General features: G+C 45.6%; 1 protein-coding gene across 2 annotated transcripts in view; it reads left to right on the top strand.

The window, feature by feature from the left end:
- The window catches only part of LOC121282742 (inactive serine protease PAMR1-like), a 125,091-nt gene that overhangs the window by 89,563 nt on the left and 17,126 nt on the right, over positions 1–18,402 (top strand). For both annotated transcript variants that reach the window (XM_041196479.1, XM_041196480.1), the window contains 2 exons: positions 12,141–12,207; positions 12,859–13,091. In XM_041196479.1, coding sequence (XP_041052413.1) covers positions 12,141–12,207; positions 12,859–13,091 — 300 coding nt within the window. The remainder of the gene's footprint in view (positions 1–12,140; positions 12,208–12,858; positions 13,092–18,402) is intronic.

Consider the following 18,402-nt stretch of genomic DNA (forward strand, 5'->3'; position numbering starts at 1 on the left):
CCTGCATGTTGAGCTTTTATTATTTTTCTTGGGTTTTAGTAACTAATAAACTTATTCTATCTTTGACTCAAGAAAGCCTGGTTAAATAGCTCCTTCGAAAAGATAAATACATTTGGACTGGGAAAAGGTATCCACGGGGGAACAGGACCCCTTTTACATTAACCTTGTTGTAACAAACCAAGGGGATTGAATAAAGAAGGGGAACCAGCTCATCCCTCTTCAACTGGGAGCATAACAAAATTGGTGTCCTGTTCGGGAAGTTAACAAATTGGGGGACCTCACCTGGGGACTGGATGTAACGCCATATGCAGCAAGACATGGACAATTTTCAGGCTTGGGCTGATAAATAGCAAGTAATATTCATGCCATGCAAGTGCCAGGTAATGACCATCTCCAACAAGAGGGAATCTAACCACCTCCCCATGGCGTTCAATGGCAATACCTTCGCTGGATCCCCACTATCAACATCCTGGGAATTACCATTGACCAAAAATTGAACTGGACCATCCATTTAAATACAGTGACTACAAGAAAAGGTCAGAGACGGGGAATTCTGTGGAGAATAACTCCTGACTCCCCAAAGCCTGCCCACCATCTACAAGGCACAAGCCTGATGGAGCGTTAATTGGCCGGGCTGGATTTGTCTTGCTTTTTGGGGACAGGACATAACTGGGCAATTTTCCACATTGCCAGGTAGATGCCAATGTTGACATCCCAGGGATGATGGAGATGGTGGTGGGACATTGACTGTAGGGTATGATTCTGTGAGTATGACCATGCAGGCTGTTGCTTCACTAGTCTGTGGGACAGCTTTCCCACTTTGCAGGAGTGTGATGGAATATTCTTCACTTGCCTGGATGAGTGTAGCCCCAATAACATTCAAGAAGCTCAACACCATCTAGGACAAAGTAGCTTGCTTGATTGACAATCCACCTACTTGCTTCAACATTCACTCCCTCCATCACCGATGTAGTGGCAGCAGTGTGTGCCATCTACAAGATGCACTGCAGCAACTCACCGCAGCTCCTTCAACTGCACCTTCCAAACCCATAACCTCTACGACCTAGAAGTACAGGGGCAGCAGATACATGTGAACACCACCACCTGCAAGTTCCCCTCCAAGCCACACAACAGCCTAACTTGGAACTATATCATTTTTCCTTCACGGTTGCTGGGTCAAAATTCTAGAACTCACTTACTAACAAAACTGTGGGTGTTCTTACAACACATGCACTGGTTCAATATGGCAGCATACCACCACCTTCTCAAGGGCAGTTAGAGATAGGCAATAAATGCTGGCCTAGCCAGGGATGCCCACATCCCATGAATGAATAGAAAAAAATGGTGGAGGACAATTAAACAACTAATAGATGGAGGTGGAAGCTCCATAGACATCCCATCCTCAGTGATGTGGGAGCCCAGCACATCAATGTAAAGGACAAAGCAGAAGCATTTTCAACCATCTTCAGGCAGCAGTGTAAAGTGGATGACCCAACTTGATCCCCTCTTGAGGTCCCCAGGATCATAGATGCCAGTCTTCAGCCAATTCAATTCACTCCATGTGATATCAAGAAATGGGTGAATTCACTGGATACAGCAATTGCATGATACACTACAGCAAATCACCAAGCATCCTTTGACAGCACCTTCCAAACTTGCTACCTACACCACATTGAAGTACAAGGACAGCAGACATATGCGAACAGCATTTTCAGCAAGCTCCCCACCAAGTCACATATCCTGACTTGGAAATATTTTGTCATTTCTTATTTTTGCTGGGTGAAAATTCTGGAATCTCATACCTAATAGCACTGTGGGTGTATGCACACTACATGAACTTCAGCTATTAAAGAAGGTGGCTCACCACAATTTTCTCATGGGCAATTAGGGATGGGCAATAAATGCTGGCTTTGCCATTGATGACCACATTCCACGAACAAATTTTAAAAACAATGAAGAGCATCAGTTAGATACAGAATAAAACTGCTTCTTTGAGGTCCTATTGAACAATTTCAGTTCAGGTACAGCATAGGTTAGACACAAAGTAAAGTTTCTTCCATTCTATCTTAACAGTGTTCTTTAAGCCTAGCATCAGAATTACCTGTAATGCAGATATAACATTTCCATTTCTGATAATAACTGAGTTGTATGCTAGTTTCCATGCTGAACTGTAGATGATTTTCCGTTGTAGATGGCTGTCTAATAAGAGCTGGACTGTGAATGACTAAATTCATTCGAGATAGAGTCTTTACATCTATCTGAGAGTGGAATATCTTCATGCACTGTTGACAACAGAAAGGAAAACAATGCACCTGTTGTAGGGGGTACTCCTTTGAGGTCAAGCTTTCAAGACATTGGGCAGGACTTTCTGCACCCGCCTGCCACTGGGACCGTCCGGTCCTGTACAAGTCAATGGACTTCTGGCTGGTGTGCTGCCTCGCCCGTGGCGGGTCCCGCCCACAACGGGGCCAGAAAATCCCATCCATTGTTAAGATAGAATGCAAGGAACTTTGTATCTAACCTGTGCAATACCTGACCTGAGATTGTTTGATGCCACAGGTCGGGGGAGCTTTCATCTAGGAGTTCCTAACCTCTGCTATGCCTGAGGTGGGTGTGCTTCATGCTGCAGTGTAGAAGGAGTTTTATTTTGTTTCTAACCTATGTTGTACCTATTCATGATACTTTGAGACAGTGTAGAGAGGACTTTAATGTCTACGTAAGCCAAGCTGTAAATGAGCAGAGAGTGCCTAATATTGAATCTTGCATTTAAAAAAAAACACTAAAGCTAGTTTAGTTTTCAGAAATACCATTTTTCTTATCAGTGAACTCAAGAAAGTTCTGAATTAGTGGGTTGAATTGGATCCAGGTCTAAGAGCTGACAGGATAATCACTGACTGACTAAATCACCTTAAATTACAATTGCCAGCCCATCCTGTCTATCATTACCTTGAATACTTTGTATGTTGTTTTTATATAAAAGTAACTCATGAACCAATTAACTTTCTGGATAGCATTTTAAAATGTTAAGAAGTTAATGGTTTATAGAAGTTTGCAAATAGAGACATAACACAGGGTTACAGAAAACCCTCATCGTGTTTATATACTCCAGGCAAATAAACAAGTACTTTGGGAAGGACAAATTGTTCTCACCAGGGCCTCATCTTATTACTGCTTAATTCTGAGGGCAGAAGATCACATGAGCCCAGACAAACATTTAACCAACTCTGTGAAATGGTTGGATGTTATAAAGCATGGACAGTTGGACTGCTGTTCTGAGGCCAAATGAACTTCTTCGCCTAAGCCTCTCCTCAGAACATAAGATATATGAGCTGAAGCCTACTATGCCATTCAACAGTTCATAAGGTGATCTTCTACATCAACTCCACCTTCCTGCACCATTTCCATTTACCTTAATTCTCTTAATACCAAAAATCTGTTGACCTCTGTCTTGAATATACTTAATGTCTGAGCATCCACAGCTCTCTGGGGTAGAAAATTCCAAAGATTCACAACCCTTGATTGAAGATAATTCTCATCTCAGTCCCATTTGGCCAATCTCTTATTCTGAGACTGTGACCCCAGGGATCTAGATCCCCCAGCAAGGGGAAACATTCTCACACATCTACCCTGTTAAACCCTTATAAATTCTGTTTCAATTGGGTTACCTCTTATTATTCTAAACTTCAGAGAATATAGATCAATATACCCAATCTCTCCTTAAAGGACAATCTCTTCATCTCAGGAACTAGTCCAGTAAAACTTTGCTGTATTCCCTCTATACTCTAATCCTTTGTAACAAAAAATAATATACCATTTGCTTGCTTGCTGTACCTGCAAGTTAACTTTCTGTGATTCATGTACATGGTTAGCCAGGTCCCTCTAAATGCAAACATTTCCCAGTCTCTCACCATTCGGAAAATAATCTGCTTTTTTATCTTTCCAAGTAAAGTGGGTAACTTTGCACTTCATCATATAGGCCTGAATTTTCATCCTCGAGGTTAGTACTGGGAGTTGGAAAAATTCCCGGCTCGGCCTGCCCGCCTCGGGAAAGTGCCAGCAAAGGCGGAATCTTCATTGCTGGGGGAGTGGGTGCGCACTGGAGTCAGGCCAGCTGACACGGGAAGAAGTGCAGAGGCAGTCACAGGGGTTTCTGGGTGCCAAGGCGTGCTGTTTAAAACGTCAGCCTTGATACTGTGGGACTTTGTCCCACTTAAAGGAAAAACACAAAGGCCCTCCAGCCCATAGCTATCACACCCCTCACCCTCCAAGCACTCCCCATGTCTCATCCATGCCACCTCATGCCCCCCATGGCCCTTCATGCCCCTTATGCTAAGTAATGGCAGTACCATCCCCACTGACCCACTGTACACTTTGTAGAACCAATGAACCCTATAGTGCAAAATGGAACATATAAAGAGCTCAGACAGCAATTAAAATACACCTGTTCCCCAGAGGAAGCATTGTTTGATTGACAGCTCAGGCTCTCTGATCTCTGTGGTCAATGTTTATTTACACAAGTGGTTTCGAGGGTTTGTAGTTTGCAGTTTTTGAAACTTCAAAGGGATGAATGACACTTTTTAATTAGCTTGTACTTTAGATTTTTTTCATTATAGGGGATGGATGGAAGGGCAGAGCTTGGCATGGGGGCATGAAGGGCCATCAGAGGTGAGTGGAAGGGCAGAGCTTGGCATAGAGGGCATGAGGGGCCATGGGGGGGTGATTTGGGGGGGGCATAACATGGCTTGAGCTTACCTTTTTAAAAACTCCTCTCATGAAGACTAGGGTTCACGACTCCACTAAGGGACTGTGAACCATGACTCTTTAAAAACCTGGCCTGACTCCATGAAATTTGTGGGGGAGTAAGAAATGTCTTTCTATGCAATGGAGCTGGCCAAGTCAGGAGTGCCAGATGTGGGCTTTTGGCAGGAACGAGTCCACACCCTTTAAACCCACTCCCGAGAATTGCACAGCCCGGGAACGGGGTCAGGAATCCTGGAATCGGGACCTGTCTGCCATTCTTAAAGGGCTCCCAAGTCAGTCTGACTTGGTGAAAAACCGGGCCATTGTGTTCCATCTGCTGTATATCCCTCTGCAGCCTCTTTGCTCCCTCTCCCTCTTACAATCCTACCTAACTTTGTATTGTCAACAAATTTGGATATGTTGCACTCAGTTCCCTCATCTAGGTCTTGAATAGAGATTGTAAGTAGCTGAAGCTCAAGTACTGACCCTTGCAGAACCCTGCTAGTTACAGCCTGCCAACTGAAGAAAAGTCCCATTTATTCCTAGTGTCTGTTTTCTGTGGATTAATCAATCCTAGATTCATGCTAATATATTACATACAATCCCTTGAATCCTAATTAATAACTTAGTGTGACACCTCATTGAAAGTTCTTTGAAAATCCTCATACAGTACGTTAACTGGTTTCTCCCTTTTCTATTTTACCATTTACATCCTCAGAAAACTCTAACAGATTTGTCCAACATGATTTCCCTTTCATCAATCCTTGTTGGCTCTGCTGACTCATTTTCTAAGTGCCCTGTTATCACGTCCCTAATAATAGATTCTAACATTTTCCTACTGCTGATGTTAGCTAACAGGAATATAGTTCCTCATTTTCTCTCTTTTTCTTTCTTATCAGGATTATGTTTGCACCCTCCCAATTTTTGGGAAATGTTCTAGAATCTAAGGAATTCTGAAAGATCAAAAGAAATACATCCACTAGATAGTTGCCATTCACTGGTTTACCAACTTTCAGGGCAACAGGGGAAAATGTCATGCATTCGAGACTGACCAAGAAAACTTGCTTCCAACTGATCAACAAATTACATTGGAAAATATAAAGCATTTCAAAACTAAGTTGAAACAAGGCAATATTCCACCGACTGTTAAGGAGGTCCTGGAACCAGCAAATGGACATCAATGTGAAGAGCCCAACAACCAGAACAGATCAAAGACATATCAAATTCTAAAAAAAAGGATTGCTTTACTCTTTCAAAACTCAAGGATGCAGGTTGTCAGATCAAGGGTTTCTGTAGTCCCAATAATTTATTTACTTGTGAACATAGATGTTTGTAACAGGGAAAGGTGATTAAACCTAAAACCCTTGTCCACTGTCATCATTCATAATTCCACCACATATCTACACTGTATTTCCCATTACCTTTTCTCTTTAAATGTTTTAACTAATTCTATGGATGCGAGTGTTGTTGGCAATGCAAGCATTTATTGCCATTCCATAATTGCCTTAACTGAGTAGTTTGCTATTTCAGACAGCAATTAAGAGTCAATTACATTGCTGTGGATCTGAAATCACATATAGGCTGGACCAGAAAAGGATGGTAGATTTCCTTACCCAAAGAACATAAATGGACTAGATGGACTTTTGATGACAACCTGATAGTTTCATGGTGACCATTACAGAAGTTGACATTTTACTCCAGATTTATTTAATTAACAGAATTTAAATTCCCAGCTGCCATGGCGGGTTTGGAATCATGGGCTGAATAATACGTTCCCAAAACAGGAATGATTTCTGCATCGGGGACATATCAGGTGTGATGATGTTGGCTGGTGTTTCTAACGTCATTACGCCGGTTTCAAATAATATGGTATGCGGACAGGCTTAAAAGTCAGAACCCTGCCCCAACTATGTAATTTCAATTAAACATGTAGTTAAAGTCATTAATGACCCAATTGGCTGCAATAATATGCTCCTTAGGCAATACTATGCCTTTAGAATTAGAATCACGCCATATGGGGAATCTGCTTTTTCATGGGTAAGCTTGTTAGGCTGTGGTTAAAAGCTGCAGCTGTGGACAGAGTCTCAGCTTAGCAGTTAGTACATCAGTGACTGCAGGGAATGATCATTTGAATGAGGTAGAGGCCTTTTCTTGGCTGCAGAGTGCTCTGCTGAGTGATAGATTTTGTTCCTGCCATCTCACAGGGCTATGAAGCATCTGTGATGCATGGGCATTGTGGTCTCGGTGAGAGACATATCCTCCAGTGAGGAGGATAGGGAAAAGGAAGGGAAGAGTGAGAGGAAGAAGGGCAGAGCGGGAGATCCAGGACGCACTGGTGGTGCATGAAGGGGACAGAGCAGCGGCTGAGCCTGAGGGTCCAGAACCACTCAGAGGTCCTCTGTGGAGGCATAGAAGATTGTATGCAGCCCTTAGAGTCTAAAGGCAGAGATTGAGCTATCTGCAATTGTCAGAGGCGCAATATAGGAGAAGACTCAGGCTTTCAAGAGCCACAGTCACATCACTGTAAGACATGCTCGCAGGGAAGATCTCCTCCAGTTGCATAGGGGGGCATCTGATGGCTGTGGCTTTGAAGGTTACTGTCGTGCTCAACTTCTTCATGACAGGCTCCTTCCAGGCAGCCTGTAGAGGCCTCAGTAGCATCAGAAAACCTGCTGCACACCACTGCATGAAGGTCTTCACTGACACTATGTTCCAAAACAAAAATCCCTCTCACAGGATGCCCAGAGTCAGGTGGATACAGCACGAGGATTCGCAGTGATTGTAGGGTTCCGCAGGGTGCAGTGAGCCATTGATTGTATGCACCTCGCCATAAAGGCTCCTGCTGGCAGCCCTGCTCCTTCATCAACAGGAAAGGCTTCCATTCGCTAAATGTCCAGCTGGCCTGTGATCATCAATGGTGCATTACGCAGGTATGCGCCAGGTACCCAGGCAGTAGTCAAGACTTCTTCATTCTTCGAAACTTACAGGTGTCAGACCTATTCAGCGTCCCTGCTTCCTTAGACGGATGGCTTAAAGATGACAAGGGATATCCATTGAAAAGATGACTAATGACACTTGTGAGGGTGACCGGTACTGAGGCAGAAAGGAGGTACAATGAGAGTTACGGAAGCAGACCATTGGTCTCCTGAAGATGAGATTTGGATCCCTGGACAAATCTGGAGGGGCATTGCAGTACATCACCTCATGTGTGCCCCTGATGGTTGTGGTTTACTGTATTCTCCATAACCTCACAATCCAAAGAGGAGATACCCTAGAGGATGAGGGCATGCCAGATGGGGGCCAATCCTCGGAGGAAGAAGGTGAGAATGAGGCAAGGGAACATGGCAATGTTCAGGTTGAAGGCTCTGGCCATGATTGCATGGATGGCCGTGACACCGAGGATGCCTTAATACACCAGAGGTTTCAATAGTCAGTAATGTCACTGCATCAGACATGCTTGGGGGTCATCTGGACGATCCTTTGCCCATGTGTCATGACCAATTCCTGTCACCATCATATCTACACATTATCTATTTCCCTGCATGGACACAAGATTCCTGCTGCACTCCTTCAACACTGTCTAGATCTCATCCAGAATCAAGTGCCACAGCCACAGCACATAATTAAAACATCAGCATGAGGGTATGTGGGATGCCTGTGTTGCAAACATGAAAGGATTATCAACATCAAACAATAAGCAAGTATCCCATGTGTCCATATTTGTGACTTTTTTTTCTAAAACATTGACAGCTGCTGCAGCACAGTGTTCCCCATCCTTGCTTGTGGCTGCACTTGAGAGAGGTGGCTGATCTGCCACTTCCCTTGCCCTGGATGACCTCAGTGGGCATCCTCTGTGTGCTGAGACCTTGAATGGCCCTCCACTTTAGAAGACTCCTGCTGAGACCCATGAGAATCTTCAGTCACCACGGCACTACTCGAGGACTGTGTCAATGGTGGGTGATGCAGGCCCTACCAGAAGTGCCCTGAGAGGAGCTTCCAGGTGGAGGCAGCTTCTGCTCATTCTCCACCACAAAGATTGGCTGGTCCATCCTGCAAGCCGGTGAGGCCCCAAGAGCTGGGTCTGCACCCAAGTTCCCAGTTCCCCTGTCACCCTGGCTCTGTGCTCCGAGCTAGGGCGATGGTTTGCAGGTTGGAGCTCACCCTGACAATTGTGACAATTGCAATGCACTCAGTTTGCCCCTCCAGGACAGTCGCAAGTCTACCCATGGAGCACATTGTGCAATCATCAGTGAACATCCCCACTTCTGACCTTCTGTTAAAAGGGAAGTCATTGATGAAGCAGCTGAAGGTGGTTGGGCCAGAACACTACCCTGAGGAACTCCTGCAGTAACGTCCTGGAACTGAGAGAATTGACCATCAACAACCACAACTATCTTCCGTTGTGCTAGGTATGACTCCAACCAGCTGAGCATTTTACCCCTTATCCCCATTGACTCCAGTTTTGCTAGGGCTCCTTGATGCCACACTGGTTCAAATGCGGCCTTGATGTCAAGGGCAGTCACTCTCATCGCACCTCTGGAGTTCAGCTCTTTTGTCCATGTTTGAACCAAGGCTGTAATGAGGCCATGAGCTGAGTGGCCCAGGCAGAATCTAAACTCGTTATTGCTAAGCAAGTGCCGCGTGATAGCACTGTTGATGATGCCTTCCATCACTTTACTGATGATCGCGATTAGACTTATGGGGCAGTAATAGGCTGGGGTGGATTTGTCCTGCTTTTTGTGTACAGGACATACCTGGGCAATTTTCCACATTGTTGCCTAGATGCCAGTGTTGTGGCTGCACTGGAATAGCTTGGCTAGGGGCACGGCAATTTCTGGAGCACAGATCTTCAGTATTATCGCTGGCATATTGTCAGAGTCCATTGCTTTTGCAATGTCCAATGCCTTCACGTAGAGTGTATAGATTTGGCTGAAGTCTGGCACCTGTGATTCTGGGGACTTCTGAAGGAGGCTGAGATGGATCACCCAGACAGCACTACTGGCTGAAGATTGTTGCAAATGCTTCAGTCTTACTTTTTGCACTGATGTGCTGGGCACGCCCATCATTGAGGATGAGGATATTTGTGGAGCCTCCTCCTCCACTGAGGTGTTTAATTGCCTGCTACCATTCACGACTACTTGTGGCAGGACCGTAGAGCTTGGATCTGATATGCTGGTTGTGGAATTGCTTAGTTTTATCTATCTTGCTGCTTATACTATTTGGCACGCAAGTAGAGCTGTGTTGTAGCATCACCAAGTTGACACCTCATTTTGAGGTATGCCTGGTGCTGCTCCTGGTATGCTTTCCTGCACTCTTCATTGAACCAGGGTTGATCCCCTGGCTTGGTAATGGTAGAGTGGGGGATATGCCAGGCCAAGAGGTTGCAGATTGTGTTCAAGTACAATTCTGCTGCTGATGGCCCACAGTGCCTCATGGTTGCCCAGCCTTGAGTTGTTAGATCTGTTCAAAATCTGTCCTGATTAGCACGGTGGTAGTGTCACACAACACAATGGAGGGTATTCTCAATGTGAAGATGAGACTTCGTCTCCCCAAGGACTGTGCAGTGGTCACTCCTACCACTACAGTCATGGACAGATGCCTTTGTGGCAAGCAGGCTGGTGAGGATGAGGTCAAGTATGTTTTTCCCTCACAATTGCCACGGTCTAGCAGCTATGTCCTTTAGGACTCGGCCAGCATTGGTGTTGCTGATCCACTTTTGTGATGGACATTGAAGTCTTCCACCCAGAGTACATTCTGTGCCCTTGCCAACCTCAGTTCTTCCTCCAAGTTGTGTTCAATTTGGAGGCGTACTGATTCGTCAGCTCTAGGGGGGACGGAATGTGATAATCTGCAGGAGGTTTCCTTGCCCATGTTTGGCCTGATGCCATGAGACTTAATGGGGTCCGGAGTTGATGTTGAGGACTCACAGGGCAACTCCCCTCTGCCTGTATATCACTGTGCCACCACTTCTGCTGGGTCTGTTCTACTGCTGGGATGGTGATGGTGGTGCCTGGGACATTATCTGTACGGTATGATTTGTCAGTATGACTATGTCAGGCTGTGCTTGACTATTCCATGAGACAGATCTTCCAATTTGGGCACTCGCTCCCAGATGTTGGAAAGGAGGACTTTGCAGGTCCACAGTGCTGAGTTTACCATTGTCGTTTCCAGTACCTAGGTCGATGCTAGGTGGTCCGCCTAATTTAATTCTATTTAGACTTTTTAGTGGTTTGATACAACTGAATGATTTGCTGGGCCATTTCAGAGGGCATTGAAAAGTGGATCTGGAGTCACCAGGTCAGCTCGGCGGATTTCCTCAAAGGAAAACCAGATGGGTTTTCATGGTCATCATTAGACTTTTAATTCCAGATTTTTTACTGATCTCAAATTTCACCATCTGCCATGGTGGGATTGGAACCCGGTTCTCTAGAACATTACCCTGGATCTCTGGTCCTGTGACAATACCACAATGCCACCACCTCCCCATTAAGGATGCAACAACTAGACATGCAAGATAAGAACATTGTGAGTTAATGATGAGTTATCCTAAAGGTGGTATAAATAACCAACAGAAACTGTGTAACTTCAAATTGCCTTTTTAGAGCATTCTGAAAGAGCATTTCTCATGTGTGCACGTTTGTACTGAATAAAAAACTGCTGCTTGAATCTATCTACAGTTGACTGTGTCAAGTTTCTTTTAGATACTCCACAACACCTCTGCCACCAAGCGCTCCCAATCTGGCCAACAGGACCCAACTTTGACAGCACCAATCTCATTCTTTAGGCTCAGCATCTACCATCCCTGCCTGGAACCATCTAGCTCCAATTTTGCTAGGACTCCTTGATACCACACTCATCCCAATGCCGCCTTGATGTAAAGGGTAGTCACTCTCATCTCACCTCTAAGTTCAGCTTTTTTGACCATGTTTCGAGCAAGGCTGTAATGAGGTCAGAAGCTGAGTGGCCCTGTCAGAACTCAAACTCTTCAGTACTATTGCCGGAATGTTGTCAAGGCCCATAGTCTTTGCAGTATCTACTTCATTCAGCCATTTCTTCATATCATGTGAAGTGAATTGAATTGGCTGAAGATCGGCATCTGTAATGCTTGGGACCTCAGGAGGAGGCCAAGATGGATCATCCACCCGGGACTTCTGGCTGAAGACGGTTGCAAATGCTTCAGCTTTGTCTTTTGCACTGATAAAACTATTTTGCTTCTGTACGCCAACTAGAATCTTCTATCTTGAACCCAAAGTAAAACTTTACACTGGGGATATTTGTAATGTCAGAATTTAGAAGGGACACTCTGAATGCAGACCATCCTGTCAGTTGTGGTTGGGATGGAGGTAAAGTTAATGTCTTCTCTCCCTCTTGTTTTGCTTATGTGCGTTTTTCTGTTTCAGCTTGTAAGAAACCCAAGATCCCTAACCTGGTGAGACAGAAAGTTTTGTCAACACAACCTCAAACCAGGTGAGTGTAACACCTGTGATTGGAAAACAGTATAATATTCTCAGGCCGTAGCTTTTATAGCCTGGAGTTTCCTTTTCACAGATACAGACATGCTCACAGGTACAGATTGACTTGCAGGTGTTAACACACTTACACTCACGGGGCTGGATTTAATGCTGTCCTTCATGCCAGGAAACATAATGGCTGGGCCCACTTAATTGTGGGAAAAGCCCCATGCCAGTCTCCCACAGTGGCAAAACTTCCCCTGATTAAGTCAGGAGGGTGGAAGAGGTGCTGATGTGGGATTCCTGGCTCAGCAGCTCTCTGTGGGCAGGACTTTTGCCGCTGCTGACTTCAATTGTGGGGAAGACCGATGGTAGCCACTTAAGTGCCTGAAGGGTGCTTGATTCCATCAGGCCTCTGCCACCAAACTGATGTGAGTTCCTGCCGGATCTCCAATCAGTGGACAGGACCCCTTTCAGACTGACAAAATCCTGGCCAAAGACACAGACAATCTCTCAGACACAGCCAGAGTTACAAACTGACACAAGATCCATCGGCAGATCCTTAAGAATTCGTTATTGGTGAGATTTATATGATTTCGTTGGAACTTCAATGACCTTGTCACATGAAATTTATAACAAGTCTTATGTTGCTTGTTTTCACCATCAGGAAGACTCCACTACATAGATTATTATCCACTATACAGGATAAAGAGCAGCCCCAAATCTCCCCCACTAAAATCCCGGTACATCATATTGGGAATCTGCCAGCAGGTTTCTATCATCCCCACACACAGCTGGAATATGAGTGCATCTCCCCCTTCTACAGGCGTCTTGGGAGCAGGAAAAGGACATGTCTTAAAACAGGCAAATGGAGTGGACGATCACCAACATGCATTCCCAGTAAGCATGATTCATTTTAAAGGTTACCTAATTTAATTATTTCTCTTTCAATTGTTATGATGTAAGAAGGGTCGATACAGAACAGAAGAAGGCCATTTGGCCTGTCCTGTTCATTCAGCTCTCTGCAAGAGCACCTCACCTGGTCTCACTCCTCCACCTTACCTTGAAGTGTTCTTTTCTCTTCAAATAATTATCCAATTCTCCCTTGAAAGCGACAATTGAATCTGCCTTCACCACATTCTGAGGCAGTGCATTCCAGGCCTTAACCATTTGTGCGTAAAAAAAAAAAAGTTTTTCCCTCTGTCGCCATTGTTTCCTCTGTCATTCACCTTAAATTGGCGACCTCTGGTTCTCGACCCTTCTGCCAAGGGTGACTCCATGACTGTCATTGAAAACCCTCTGACCTCACCTGGTGGGATGATATACGGGCGTTCATCAGACATGTGGAGGAGGTAGACATTACCTCCAAATAGCCATCCTATATTATATCTTGGGAGGTCCAAAGTCAGTAGGTACCATGGACTTCCGCAGGATAAATGTATTGTGGGTGCTGTCAGGGTAGCAGGTATTCACAGAGATGAATTTCATATTGGAGAGTGGTACGCCTTGGAGATCCTAAATTGTTGACATAGGGGCCCACGCAGAGTCACATGTGTGCAATCACTGGTGTCCTATGGGTAAGCCCGCTATCCTGGCAAGTCCACATGCGCTTTCATCCTGGTGTTCCCTCCTCAGGGAGAAGAGTAGGAAGTACCCTCTCCTTGCATATAGTGCCTCTTTGATCTCCCTGATGCATCTATGTACATAGAACTGCAAGATGTCAGCTGTTCCTGCCTGGAACGATCCAGTCACATAGAATGTTCAGGTGATGGCAACCTACATGGCCACTGAGCCATCCTTTCCCTGGTCTGAGGTTCCAGATCAATGAAAAGAAGGCAGCACAACTTCATGATTACCTCCTTCATGAATTGTAACCTCCTTCATGAATTGTAGCCTCCTCAGGCACCGTTCCTGATTCATTGCTAAGTAGAAATGGTGTTCCCAGAATATTATTGGTTAATAAAGCCTTCTGCTCCTTCCTCATGGTGCTTCCCCCATCTGCTTTCTCCTCTGCCTTCCCCTTTGGTCATTTGCAGACCAAGATGTATTGCAAAAACTGCCCCATACTGTTTTGTTGGGTTATCGCTACCCATGGTGTGTACTGCTTAGACAACATTAAACAGTCTTGTAGAAGTCTTTATTAACATTGCTGAACTATTTACATATTTACAGTAGAGGGTACAGGTATGAAAAGGACTCCATGGCATATGCTTACATGTTGATACCTAGCTCTACACTGCCAGCCTAAGCTCTAGGTCGGGTGCCTTTTTACATCACCGGTGGACGGTACTGTACTCAGTCCCAGCTTAACACTTAATGTACCGGATCCTTACACTACACCTCACCCAAGTCTTTAAACCCTTGATATAGACATGACAATAGTTACTTACAGTTTGATTCAAGTCTTGTGTTATCATAAGGCTTGTGTATTTAACTTTGATGTTGCAACTGTAACTACTCTAACACTAAACAATTTCGTGATTAACGTTACAACATTAACAGCATGCATTAACAGGGTTCATACTACTCCAACTCCCCCCATCAAGTCTTTGAGGCAGCCTGGCAGTCTTGTACCCCTACCACGTTGCATTTGCTGTCCGGTCGGGAGAGTGGTAGGATCTAGGAGCTATTAATCTTGGTGGCATACAGTTGGTTGGAGTGGGTGTAGGCATGGCTTCATGTATTTTTTCCTTTGGTGAGTGTTGCACCATGCCTGGTCGGTTAAGTTGCTGCGGCCATGCTTTGGTACCGTGAGCGGTGGCTGTTTCTTTCTGGAAAAACGGGAGTGGTATGCATCCGGCTGTTTGTTGCATCCCTTCTTTTTCTTCTACCTTTTTCGCCACCTGGAAGCATTCTGGTTTTGAGGGGGAGCCGTCCTATGGGTAGAAGAAGAGTGTAGAGGCGGCTCACCTTTGAGTAGTGTTTGCGTTGAGCTGCTACCTAGTTCAGTGGACCCTGTGGTTTCATCACACTGGCTGGTAGTTGCTGGGGCCATGTGTAGGTTGTCTTCTCAACTGACTGCACCATGGTTGCTATTGGAGGCAGAGGCTCTGTTGGAAGTCGTTCTGGCTCTGGCATCACCTCCACTGGGGTGCTGTGGTAACCTCCTGTGCTGTGGGGGGTTGTTCTGGCCTTTGGTTTGGTTCAGGGACCTGAAAAGAAGGACAGACCTGCTCTGCGAACAGGGAAGAGAGGTAATAAACAAAGTTAACGTGGCGTTGCTGCTTTGGAGTTAGGAGACGCGTTTCTGGCTATGTGGGGACCATGGTTGTTTTCACATCTTTTGCCAGTTGAAGCAGGTCGACAGCTACTGAGGAATGAAAAGGGCTGATTTCGCACAATGTACATAACTTCTGCGATCTGTTTGTCATCATACCTCAATGGTTCTTGAATAATTCCAGTGACTTGGAGTTGGACCTCCCCCTGCACCATAGAGTGGGATGTCCGTGTTTCAGAACTAGTGGCCTTGGAGCCAATAAGACAGTTGCTCTGGCGCCAGTATCTAACTTGAAATAACTTTAATGGCTATTGACTGAAATGTCCACATTCCAGAAGCAGCACTGTCTGAGGTCGCCCAGGAGAAAGGGCTGTGTGTCTTCTGGGTCGGTGGCCCCAACTTTGTGGGTGGATCTCGGACTCTTTGCACAGTGCAGAGGCCGCAACTGACATAGTCTGCTGAAGTACCTGTTTGTGACAGTGGATGCATTTAGCAGCACTGGCTGGACATTGGCCCTTCTTATGGGTGCGCTTCGCCCTACAGCACTGACACGGTCATTCAGCAGGGTGGTTGAGGGCTGGTTTAGCCTACTCGAATGGTGTCTGTGCTTTTGCGGTTAGATGTGGTAGACCGAGGTGTGGCTTCTGCCCATGAAGTGCTCTCACCTCTAAGAATGGTCTGATGTTGGTCTCGCAGCTCGGACAGCCTGACTAGCTGGACAGCCTTGTCGAGAGTGAGGTCTTTCTTGGCTTGAGAGGTTTGGAGAGCGAATTGTCTGTGACACCCACAAACTCTGCCTTAGCCAAAATAAGTCAAAAGTACATCACCTCCAACTTGTTGACTGTCTCTTTCAGAAAGCTTGTTTCAGGAGTGATCAATGAAGACATTGCTTGCACATGCATTGAGCAAATTTGGGATCCTGGCATTGCATCCGCCCCTTTGGCTGAGTGAAATGATGATAGCACCAATTCACAACCTCCCAGCGCATGGTAGGGTGCACCCACATTCCCCTTCTCTCCAATAATAATGGGTGGACCATACGGGAAGCATCCAGCAGTGCATCGCTTACACATGGAAGCCAATGGGCTAGAAGTGGAGTAATGCAACTCAGTTTCAGTCTCACATTTCCTAATCAGAATCATCTTTAAACAGCATGGCTGCGAGTGTCCTCTGTGATCTCACCTGAAATTGGGTGGAATAATGGTAGAGAATGAAGGAATTTCCAGGCAGTGAGTCTTACAGCCATATCACTGCTTGACCTGCATTTCCCTTATACAAGCAGAAAGTGCTGGAAATACTTGTGGGTCAGGCAGGAACTATGGAGAGAGAAACAGAGTTAATGTGCTGAATTTTTGTCTCCTTACACTGAACAAACCCACATGGTGAGGCTGCATTTTTAAACTCCCCCTCTGCTTCCCACCACCTGCCATTTTCGCTGGCTTGGGAAACATGTCAGGTAGCAACCCGAGACTCACTTAAAGTAACGTCAGGTTTGCTATTTAGAGGCCTGCTACAAATTCAAGTTTCCCAGTCATTGCTATTTTCTTGGAGGTGGGTGGGTGGGCTCCTGAAGGTTGTGGGAACCATGCCAACTAAGTCCATTCATGAACCTTGGGGAAAGTCTGCTATGGAGTTGGTAATCTTTTAGCAGGTAAGTTTAAAAGCTCTAACCAATTTCAGTTGACATGTAATGTAATAGTATTACCTGGAAAAACTCAGCAGGTCTGGCAGCATCGGCGGAGAAGAAAAGAGTTGACGTTTCGAGTAAACGTCAACTCTTTTCTTCTCCGCCGATGCTGCCAGACCTGCTGAGTTTTTCCAGGTAATTCTGTTTTTGTTTTGGATTTCCAGCATCCGCAGTTTTTTTGTTTTTATCTATAGTAATGTAATAGTGTTTGATGATTTAAGTATGTTTTCAATGCAGCGATTGATCACAGGGCTCTGTCCTTAAAAAGGGAGAGTTCATTAAACTGACCAGCATTGTGTAAGGGTTCAGATATATTAGAGCCATTTTTTCAGTTTATAAAGCCCTTTTCTGTATTCTACAGTATGGAAAATCAGAAGTATTAGATCCCTGTGATTTGATTTTCACAGTGATATAATGGGCAGAATTTTCCAGAATTGCATTAAGTACAGTAGTGGGTGGGTAAAATGGAGTCCTACCCGCCGACAAAAATAGCGGGTTTTCACACTGTATCTTACCGAGTCCACCTCATTATTTCTGCATTCCTGGGAAGCATGCTGTTTCCATAGTGGGCAGGCTCTCATTCGCCCGCTTGCCATCACCCCGCTGTTGCATTACACCGATTGCCATCTTTAAAAGGCAGCCACCAGCAAACCACTCATCACCACCAGCTCACCACCGCTGCCTGGGATACATGGCCAGCAAAGGCAAAAAGACTGCAGCCCCCCGCTTCAACGACGGGTCCCTTGAGTGGCTGTTGGATGCTGTGGAAGCCTGCTGAGATGTGCTCTGGCCCTGCTCTAGCTGCAGGTGGATAGCAATGTCACCAACCCAGCTTGGGAGGCGGTGGTCAGCGTGAATGCCCTGCAGAGGAGGACAGCCACCCAGTGCCGCAAAAGGATAAATGATCTCCTCCATTCCACCAGGATAAGTCACTCCTTTCATCACTCCCAACTCACATGCTCACAAACCCATCACACCTCCACAGGGCTCTTACTCACTGCCAGTGCAAGGGACATCACCATTCACTCTTTCACACACACATGGTTATTGTCCTCATCCCGTCCTTGGGATCACTCACCACCCACACAGGCCAGGCATACTTATCATCTGGCCCGGCAGGCGTCCTGATACACTCTCCCCCATCTCTATCCATGTAGGACAAACTGGCTCACAACAGGAGGGAAAGATCGCAGACAGGTGGAGAGATGCCAGAAATCAAAGTTCTGACAGAATTCGAAAACAGAACCATCCAGCTGGCTGGCGATGACCAGGACCATTCCTGTGCTGACGTTAAGGTCCATGCTGCT

The sequence above is a fragment of the Carcharodon carcharias genome, chromosome 10 (genome assembly GCF_017639515.1).
Source record: "Carcharodon carcharias isolate sCarCar2 chromosome 10, sCarCar2.pri, whole genome shotgun sequence".
Taxonomy (NCBI): domain Eukaryota; kingdom Metazoa; phylum Chordata; class Chondrichthyes; order Lamniformes; family Lamnidae; genus Carcharodon; species Carcharodon carcharias.